The following is a 10,446-nucleotide window of genomic DNA, read 5'->3' as shown; positions in this document are numbered from 1 at the left end:
TAAAAGACCTACGGTTGTTGCCGAGAGGGGGCATTTGGGCCTGTAGGACCCATCGCCGGCTCTTCGGGCTTCTTCCTATCCCCGGAATTGGATCGGGTATTCACCATCTTTGGTTTGTCGCTGGTAGAAAGGTTAAATACTACCGCTGTTATAAATAACAGTTCCAGTGACAAATATTTGTTATAGGTAACGGTTCCAAGGAACAGTTACAAAGTAACAGAGCAAAAATGGGAAAACAGATAGGTTAAAATGATCTAAGTATTCCTTGACTTACGAAAGGAATAACTTAGTAAACAATTAAATTAAATGGTATAAAAATATAATGCAAAGAAAAAAATGTTTCTAAGTGTTTCTTGACTTACGGAAGAAACAACTTAGGACAGAAATATAGATAAATGAAATATGTAAATGTGAGAGTAAAATATGGAAATATTTCTAAGTGTTTCTTGACTTACGGAAGAAACGACTTAGAGTGGAAAAATAAAATACTCAAAATATAAAACGAGAAATGCAAAAGTGAAACAGATTATAGAAATATGTCTAAGTGTTTCTTGACTTACGGAAGAAACAACTTAGAACAGAAAATAAACAAGAGAATCAAATATAGTAAAATAAATGCACAAATATTTATAAGTGTTTCTTGACTTACGGAAGAAACGACTTATAATAGAAAATAAGAAAAATCAAATATAGAAAAGATGTGAAAATATTGCTAAGTGTTTCTTGACTTACGGAAGAAACAACTTAGCATAAAATAGAAAATGAAAGAAACAAATGTATTAAGTATTTTCTTAACTTAAGAAAGAAAATATCTTAGATAAAATATCGGAAATAATAATGCGATATGAAAATATTTCTAAGGGTTCTTTTGACTTATCGGAAAAGAACGACTTAGACACACAATAAAATAACAAGTCAGATATCAGAGAAATACTTATAAGAGCTCTTTGACTTACCGAAAAGAACTACTTAGATACAAAGTACAAAATCAAATATATAAAATAGAAAAAGCAAGATAAATATTTCTAAGTGTTCTTAACTTACGGAAGAACAACTTAGACACAAAATACAAGAAAAATAAACAATCAAAATATTCAAATAAAATATCAAACAATCAGTACATGAACAAATATAGATTAATATAATATTCTAACCTGAAAAGGTCTGAATATACAATAATGCTAAAATAAAAAAAAAATGGTATATAGAAAATCAGAAATAAAACAATAACTTAGTTGGAACAATAATAGCACCGACTAGGTCTACAGTAGAAGAGGCAAGCTCGACTGACCGATGAGAGAAAATCTACCTGTTTTTATGTAAAACAAATCCTTTGTTTTACGTAGCGAAAGTGGAATTTCTCTGCATCAAATCAATTAGAAATTTGGATTTGGCCAACCTTGGAATTCCCAAGTATTTTAACCGATATCCAAATTCCTTGATGCGTCGAGGACACGGTAGAGTTTAGTGAAATATTTTTAATGTTAAGTGAATGAAAGTGTCAAAAATGCCAAAAAAGAAAAAGTCCAAGCGAAATAGTAGTTCAAATAGTGAAGCCAGAACTATTTCGTCCACGGATTCTTCGCCGGGAAGGGAGTCAAGGCATACGAAAACGAAAAAAACACGTCAACAAGTCAAGAAGTAGATAAAAAAATTCAAAAATAAATAGAACCTATACGCTTTCGCCTTTGCCTCAAATTAAAGAAAATGCCACAATAATAAATTCACCATCTACATCTTATAATTTTACGAGTAGAAATATTGAATCCGTCAGTTTTGTTCCTGAATTTTATCCACTAATTGGAGAAATAGATCGATCGATTGAAATAATAGAGCACAATGCTAAGACGTATCGTTGGTCTGATAATTACATATTTCAAGCGATTTTTAAGCTTAGAGGTATCGCTAAAACATGGTACGCTAGCTTTATTCAAAATGAAGTTGCATGGTCTCAATTTTCTTGGGCAGAATCAGTGTTGGAAAATACTTTTTAAAGTACACGAAATACGTATAGTCTTTTTATGGACGTAGCCCATCATAAACCAACAGAGGGTTCTTCATTATATGAATTTTATTTTGAACATTTAGCAAAAATTAATAAACTTAAAGTAAATTTTTCTGTAAAGTAAAGATTTTTTTATAATTGGTGCTATTGGAGACAAACATATTAAATCTGCTATTGAAGTTGCTCAAATCAAAGATGTCAATTTATTGGCAGTTTATTTAAGAAATAAGCTTTATCACAAAAGTCCAGAAAAATTGTATGATTTAATAAATCAAATTGGTTTTTCCAAATCAAAATTTGTACATACTAACAAATTTGTTAACAACGTTCAGGGTCACTTAAAAAAAAGATTGTCACCACAGATACCAAATATGCAGATTTTGTAAAATTAAAGGTCATATTGAACAACACTGTTTTAAAAAGAACAAGGAATGTCAAGAGACAAAAGTAAATAAAATGAACAAAAATTCATCAAAAAAGAGTAATTCATCTTTCGCAAGCCCTTCTTTTTACATTGATAAAAACGATGGTCAAAACCGTCTGGTGGTAGATTATAGGCATGTAAATACAATTTTAAAAAAGATACCTCCGACAATGCCAATAATTGAAGAGATAATTAACAACTTATATAATTATAAATATTTTACGTCCTTGGAATTGGCAGCAGGATATCATCAAATTCCTATGGCAGATAACTCAATCAAATACACAGCATTCGTTACTATAGTCAAGGAAATTATGAATATTTACGCTGTCCCTTTGGGTTATCTAATGCACCGACTGTATTTCAAGAAATGACAAACAAAATCTTTGAACCATCTAAACAAAACAGTATTACTCCGTATTTGGATGATATCTTAATTCCCTCATAAAGTATTGAGGAAGGCCTAGAACTATTAAATAAAATTTCAATTACAAGTATTAGAAGATTATGGTTTAACTGTAAAGATGTCAAAATCAAAATTTTTAATGACAAAAATTACCTACTTGGGATATGAAATTTCATTTAATAAAATTTCACCAAGTAAACATCAGACTGAGTCAGTAAAAAAATTTCCTTTGCCAAATAATCAGCATCAATTAAGGCAATTTCCTAGATTGATATCATTTTTCCGAAATTTCATACCAAATTTTGCAAGACGGACTGCAAAATTGACGCAATTACTAAAAAAAGATTGTAACGATAACGATGCAACGTTGTTGTACGTTGAGCCGTTTAGACGTTAACAGCTTAGTGCCGTTTTGACACTGCCACCATCTTTGTTTTTTGCTTCAATGTATTCGTTACTTCCTCCCCTTTCCAACAATACCTCACACGTCACGATCCGATGAGTCGTTTTACCCCCACCACGAAATGAGCCAAAAATGACCAGAATGGACCTTAGCGATTTCTTATGGGATTTAACATGGGAAAATACGCCGAACTGTCAGAACCTTTACTGAAATCACAAAATAAATACGTCTTGGTTTTGATTCATGCCTTTTCTAAATTTGTGTTTGTTGAAGCTGTCCCAGATACATCAGGTGTTGGAGAACAATAATCTCCAACCAAATAATTCTATTTCAAAACAAATAAAAATATTTCCGCCGCATCGCTTACCTAAATAAATTCCTTGCCTGCATTGACTTATTTCTTAGAATGTTAATCTCCGCCCATATTGACCTTAAACCGGTAGATCCTTCAAAAGGCATAGCCAAATATTTCGGAGAGGCTAGGGGAAGCCAGTGAATTAGCAATAGTTGTAGGGTTTAGACCTACTTTTCAAGTTTCGGAGAGTTTTTCTCCACGTTCGCAATCGCAAGTTACGCAATATATCGAAAACCCTTAATGTGAAGTGTTATGGTGTTTTCGTTCGTAAACTGTAATTTTCTAATTAGGTTCCTTACGATTAGTTATTCACTCGCAGTTTATAAATTTCTATTTCTTGTCCTTTTTCAATTACAGTTCTAGCTAAACAAGTTATTGTTTTATTTCATTATATCAATCTATTCAACAGGCCAGACTAAATCACATTTAAGAGTCCATTTAAGTTTCTATTACTGAGTATTCGAAGGCTAGCGGACCAATTGGACTTACAGCAAGTACAAACCGCTGAAAGAGACACTGTTAGCAAACAAGACTCTACGTGAAGGGATGTTGAAAACCAGCATCCCTCCATTTGTTCACTTCGAGCCGGATTTTGATTTTACTAGCCGACTTTCTGGCCTAAAATATTCAATTTATATAATTCTGTGCTTTCAAAAAGACAGTAAAAATTTCGTGTGTTTCGGATATTCTCGTCGATAGACAACAATTCCTAGAGACATAGTGAGTGCGTTGTTTATTCTACGGACAAACAAACATTCGATAAACAAAACAAAACAGTGATAGTTTAAAGAAAACCAGTGATTACTTCAAGAAATGCTGTTCCAGGACTAGCTGATTCCAGAGCGGGATAGGCAGCCCACATTCAAGTACATACTAAGAACCCAGGGGTGACGTACAAATCAAACTTTTTTATATAAATTCAAAAAGTTATTTCAAAAATCTAGTGCAACTTAGTGTTCTTATAAAGGTAAACTTTGTTAAAGAACTATTCAGGGTTAAATTTTTAGTTTAGCTTATTGCATGCTTGTTAAAATTCAAAATTAATAATTCAGAATTAATTAATTCAAAAATAAATAATAATTTCATTTAAAAATAAACAAAGTAAAGTTATTACAATGAGCAATAAAGGTTTAGATAAATTAACAAAAAAGAAGCAGTCTATACTAGATTCTGTTGGTAGAATTCAAGCGTGGCTAGAAATAAACCACGACTCGGAAAAAGATATTTTCTCATTCAAAACACGAGAAGATAGGTTAAGAGACCTTTTCTCTGACTTCAACAGCGTACAGGATGAAATTGAATTCCTGGACGATTCTCAAGAATCTGATCGTGCTTTGTTTGAAGAAAATTATTTTGTGACGCTTTCAAAAATTCAAAATTCAATTAAATCATTGGAAATTACCAATACAGGAAGCGCTACTAAACAAATGGCCGTAAAACTCCCAGAAATCAGTATAAACAAATTTTCTGGACACGTAAGTGATTTTGAAAGCTTCTATGAACTATTCGACACACTGATAATAAAAAATCAGTCCCTTTCTGATATCCAAAGATTTCTTTACTTAAAAAGTTACCTACAGGGTGATTCTCTAAAATTGGTGGATTCTTTGAAAGTCACCAATGAAAATTTTTCAATTGCTTTGGATATTCTAAAAAACCGCTATCAAAATAAGGTCACAATCATAAATTCTTATTTAACAGAAATTCTAGACATTCCTACACTGAGAAACAGCTCACCGCAAATTCTCAGAAATTTTCTAACAACTGTAACAAAAAACATGCAACTGCTAAAAAATTTGCAATTTTCAAGTTCAGAGCTCATTGATATAATTTTAGTTTTTCTGCTACAAAGCAAATTAGACTTTTCAACAAGGAGACTTTTTGAAACTGAGCGAAATCATACAGATATACCAAATTTAGATGCTTTTCTTAAATTTCTTGAAAAAAGGTGCATTGTTCTGGAAAGTCTGGAAAATACAAATCCTAGGCAAACCAAAACCGTGGAAGTTTCACATCATGCATACAGTAATAACACATCAGAGGATTCAAATAAAAATAATATTTCAAATAATTTAGTTTCTGACTTTTATTGCATTTACTGCAAAAAACAAGGTCATAAAATTTATAAATGTCAATTTTTCAAAAACATTCAGCATGATGAAAAAATAAAATTCGTAAATTCAAAAGGTCTCTGCGTAAACTGCTTAGGTAGGCATAATTCTAAAAACTGCTCCTCAAAACATGGATGCACCATATGTAAAAAGCGCCATAACACTGTTCTTCACATTTCGGGTAAAGATTATACTTTTTCTACGACCCATAACAATGAAAGTCCGTCAACTTCTACAAATTCAAACAATTACAAACGCGAACATTCGTCTAATTTAAATTTTCAAGGTCCTTCAGTTCAAGGGCAAGAACCTCTTACAAATTCTTTTTCTGCTTTGTCCGTAAAAAATTCAAACATACTTCTCGCTATGGCCAAAGTCACCATTTTCGACAAAAACGGGAGCCCTTTAACGGCCCGATTGTTACTCGATACAGGAAATCAGAATAGCTTTTGTACCCGGTGTCTCGCTGGTAGGCTGGGTTATAAGCAGTATGACATTTCTCTAAATATCTCTGGCATAGGCCAAAATAATTCGGTTTCAAAAAAGATGGTCAACATAAAAATGCATTCTAACTACAATAAAAAGTCTTTCAAAATTTCATGTGCTATCTTAGAAAATATTACTTGCAATCTTCCACAGTTCCGCATTCTTACAAAAAAGTTACCAATTCCAGGGGACGTTTTTCTCGCCGATGATTCCTTTCACAAACCTAGTCAAATAGACATCTTGGTTGGGTCAGATTTGTACTACGACCTAATTCTTCCGGAAATAATTCCTCTTGGCCCCAGGCTTCCAGTCTTGCAGGCTTCGCATCTGGGGTACCTAATTGCCGGCGTGATAGCTCATCACTTGACGGCACCCACAGTAGCAAACAATGTTTCTGGAGAGGTTGCTCTACTTTCTACGTGTAGCACGGATGAGCTGCTCACAAAATTTTGGAACATGGAAGAACTTTCTCAAAAACCTATTCTGTCGGAAGCTGACGAGCTGGCCGAACAAATATTTCAAACTACAACAAAGATCCTTGAAAATGGACGTTTTGAAGTAGATATTCCATTAAAAAGTGCACAAGAACATCAATTACTGGGTGATTTATTTTCCATAGCCAAACGGCGTTTTCTCTCGCTCGAAAATAAATTCCAAAAAGATGAAAAATTATTTTTCGAGTACAAAAACTTCATTGACACATATATTTCTTCAGGGCATGCTGAATATGTACCGCTTTCGTTCGTGAATGAAAATTCGGACAAAAAATATTTTATTCCACATTTGTGTGTCATCAACGAACAAAATAAAAGTACAACTTTGCGTGTCGTCATGGATGCTAGTTGTAAAAGCTCTACAGGAAAAAGTCTGAACGATATTTCATTAAAAGGGTATCAGGTCCAACTTGATCTATTCGATATTCTGGTTCGTTTCAGGCAATACAAATTCATATTTTCCTGTGATATTCAAAAAATGTTTCGACAGACGTGGATCAACAAAGATCAACGTTTTCTACAAAATATTCTGTGGAGGGACGATACCCACGATTCTATAAAATGTATTCAACTTAATACTGTTACATACGGGACAAACAGCGCCCCATTTCTTGCAACGAGAGTCTTGCAAGAGATTTCAAATAAAAATAAAATTCAATTCCCATTGGCCTCACATTTTCTCGAAACCCAATTCTATGTAGATGATGGTTTATGTGGGTCAAATAATATTGAAGAATTGCTCGAAATACTTCAGCAATTAAATTCTGTTCTAGACCGCCATGGTTTTACATTACATAAATTTCATTCAAATTCATCCATATTCCTACAAAAAATTAATCCAAAACATTCAAAAAATACTACTCAGGAATATGACCTAAATTTCGATTCTACTTCCAGCAAAGTTCTAGGCCTAAAATGGGACCCTGCGAAAGACCAAATAACTATTTCCGTCCCCGAAAGTAATTTCTGCCCCCCAGTAACAAAAAGGAAAATCCTGTCTGCATTAGCACAATGTTTCGACCCTCTGGGACTTATCAATCCATTCATTGTTAAAGGCAAAATGCTTATGCAGAAACTCTATCTGCAAAAAATTCACTGGGACACAGAAATTTTGGACAAAAATATTCTAAACGATTGGAACAAGTTTCTACAGGACTTGTCACAATTAAAATATTTAAAAATTCCTCGTTTCTACTTTTCTGAAAAAGTAATTCTAAAGGTTGAGCTTCATGGATTTTCTGACAGCAGCTTGGCAGCTTATGGCGCATGCGTATACCTGAGAACTTTCTATGCCGATGAGACCATATGCTGTGCATTAGTTTCTTCCAAATCAAGGATAACTCCGTTAAAGACGGTAACACTTCCTAGGCTTGAGCTGTGTGCAATGGTTCTCCTTTCAAAACTTGTTTCAAAAATAATTTCTATCTTTGAAAATCAACCTGTAAAATTTCATTCAGTCACCCTCTGGTCAGACTCCCAGGTAGCTCTGTCGTGGTGTAAAAGTCACCCAAGTCGGTGGTCGGTTTTCGTGGCTCACCGGGTAGCATTTGTCCAAGAGTTAACTCAAAACTTTACATGGCTTTACATAAAGTCTGCACAAAATGCCGCAGACCTTCTTTCTCGAGGAATGTCTGGTTCTGAAATTCTCAATAGCGATTTCTGGTGGCAAGGCCCTAAATGCTTACGAGATAAAAATTTCAATGTTTCCAATCTAGCAAATGACAAAGTGCTCGAAAACCTGCCCGAGGAACGAAAAATAAGCCTCGTGGTAAATTTTAACGTAGAAAACTTCTGGATGAGAATTGTTTCACGTTTCTCAAATATTTCACGCTTAAAACGTACAGTAGAGTACGTATTTCGGTTTATTTCTAATTGTAAAAAACAAAAAATTTCTGAACCCCTTTCTGTGGCGGAGTTAAATTATGCTATGGATTTCATCATCAAACAAATTCAAGGTGATGCATTCTCAAAAGAAATTGCGGAGCTTAAAAATAACAAATTTATTTCAAATAAAAACATTGTTTCACTAAAACCATTTGTAGATTCTTCTAATTTTCTCAGAGTTGAAGGCAGACTTACAAACTGTCCCGACATAGACTATTTGCAAAAACATCCGATACTACTTCCATCCAAAAATCATACCGTCAATCTTATCATCAAAAATGAGCATATCAGATTGGGACATGCTGGTGCTCAAACAGTTCTCTCAAACCTTCGGTTGAAATTCTGGCCTCTCAATGGTCTAAAGGAAGCAAAACGAATTATTCGCAACTGCACCACATGTTTCCGATTTTCGTGCACTCCTGCACAACAGCTAATGGGTAACTTACCTGAAGATAGGTTGTCCATTACAACAAGACCTTTTCAAAAAATAGGTGTAGATTATGGTGGACCCTTTCTGTTAAAATCTTCTTCACTCCGAAAAGCGCCAAAAGTCAAGGCATACATAGCCATTTTCGTGTGCATGGTGACCAAAGCTGTGCACATAGAGGTTGTTTCTGATCTAACAACTTCTTCCTTTCTATTAACACTCAAAAGGTTCATCTCCCGACGTGGTAACCCAACCGTCATTTACAGTGACAATGCCACATGTTTTTCTGGTGCAAGAAACCAACTCTACGACTTATACAAATTCTTTAAAAATAAGTCAAATTCTCAAACCATTGTGGAATATCTATCTGAAAATCAAATCTCATGGAAGTTTATTCCCCCTAGATCTCCTCATTGGGCTGGGATCTGGGAAGCTTCAGTAAAAAGCGCTAAATATCATATGCGTAGACTAATAGGCTCTTCTTCTTTCACTTTCGAACAGTTTTATACTGTCATGGTTCAAATTGAAGCTGTGATGAATTCAAGGCCTATCTGTGCCATGTCCAGCGACCCTTCCGATTACACTTTTCTCAGTCCTGGGCACTTTATAATAGGCTCCAGCCTGACTGCGCATCCTGAGCAAAACTTAGAAAAAATCCCGGAAAATAAACTATCCGTGTTTCAACAAATTGCAAAAGTACAACAAAGTTTCTGGAAAAAGTGGTCTGTTGACTACTTAAACCGCTTACAAAACTCTCCAAAATGGTCCCGACCTAGGGATAACATAAAAGTCAATGACTTAGTTCTTCTGAGAGAGGACGATGTACCTCCTCTAAAATGGCCTTTAGCACGGGTAGTTGATACAATGCCCGGTCAAGATGGCAAAGTCAGAGTGGTCAAGTTAAAGACCATCAATGGTCAATTTACAAGGGCAATCTCTAAAATTTCGGTTCTCCCTAGGCAAGATAAAGAAGAGTAGGTTAGACCACAAGGCTCTAACGCCGGGGGGAATGTTGGAGAACAATAATCTCCAACCAAATAATTCTATTTCAAAACAAATAAAAATATTTCCGCCGCATCGCTTACCTAAATAAATTCCTTGCCTGCATTGACTTATTTCTTAGAATGTTAATCTCCGCCCATATTGACCTTAAACCGGTAGATCCTTCAAAAGGCATAGCCAAATATTTCGGAGAGGCTAGGGGAAGCCAGTGAATTAGCAATAGTTGTAGGGTTTAGACCTACTTTTCAAGTTTCGGAGAGTTTTTCTCCACGTTCGCAATCGCAAGTTACGCAATATATCGGGAACCCTTAATGTGAAGTGTTATGGTGTTTTCGTTCGTAAACTGTAATTTTCTAATTAGGTTCCTTACGATTAGTTATTCACTCGCAGTTTATAAATTTCTATTTCTTGTCCTTTTTCAATTACAGTTCTAGCTAAACAAGTTATTG

The 10,446-nt window shown here is 34.5% G+C and overlaps 1 protein-coding gene across 1 annotated transcript; it reads left to right on the top strand.

The window, feature by feature from the left end:
• The first annotated feature begins 4,708 nt into the window (after positions 1-4,708).
• LOC140431313 (uncharacterized) lies at positions 4,709-9,973 on the top strand. The gene is made up of 2 exons (XM_072519246.1): positions 4,709-5,068; positions 6,344-9,973. The coding sequence occupies exons 1-2, from the start codon at positions 4,709-4,711 to the stop codon at positions 9,971-9,973; spliced, it is 3,990 nt and encodes a 1,329-aa protein (XP_072375347.1).
• The last annotated feature ends 473 nt before the right edge of the window (positions 9,974-10,446 follow it).

The sequence above is a fragment of the Diabrotica undecimpunctata genome, unplaced genomic scaffold (assembly GCF_040954645.1).
Source record: "Diabrotica undecimpunctata isolate CICGRU unplaced genomic scaffold, icDiaUnde3 ctg00000630.1, whole genome shotgun sequence".
In the NCBI taxonomy this organism is placed as follows: domain Eukaryota; kingdom Metazoa; phylum Arthropoda; class Insecta; order Coleoptera; family Chrysomelidae; genus Diabrotica; species Diabrotica undecimpunctata.
The sequence above is the reverse complement of the archived record's forward strand: the minus strand, read 5'-3'. Positions and strand labels throughout refer to the sequence as shown.

Bases quoted from the DNA above. Each gene is read 5' to 3' on its own strand.
- LOC140431313 (XM_072519246.1), top strand. From the start codon at position 4,709: ATGAGCAATAAAGGTTTAGATAAATTAACAAAAAAGAAGCAGTCTATA. The intron at 5,069-6,343 runs GTAAGTGATTTT...AATCTTCCACAG, and splicing joins TAAACAAATTTTCTGGACAC to TTCCGCATTCTTACAAAAAA.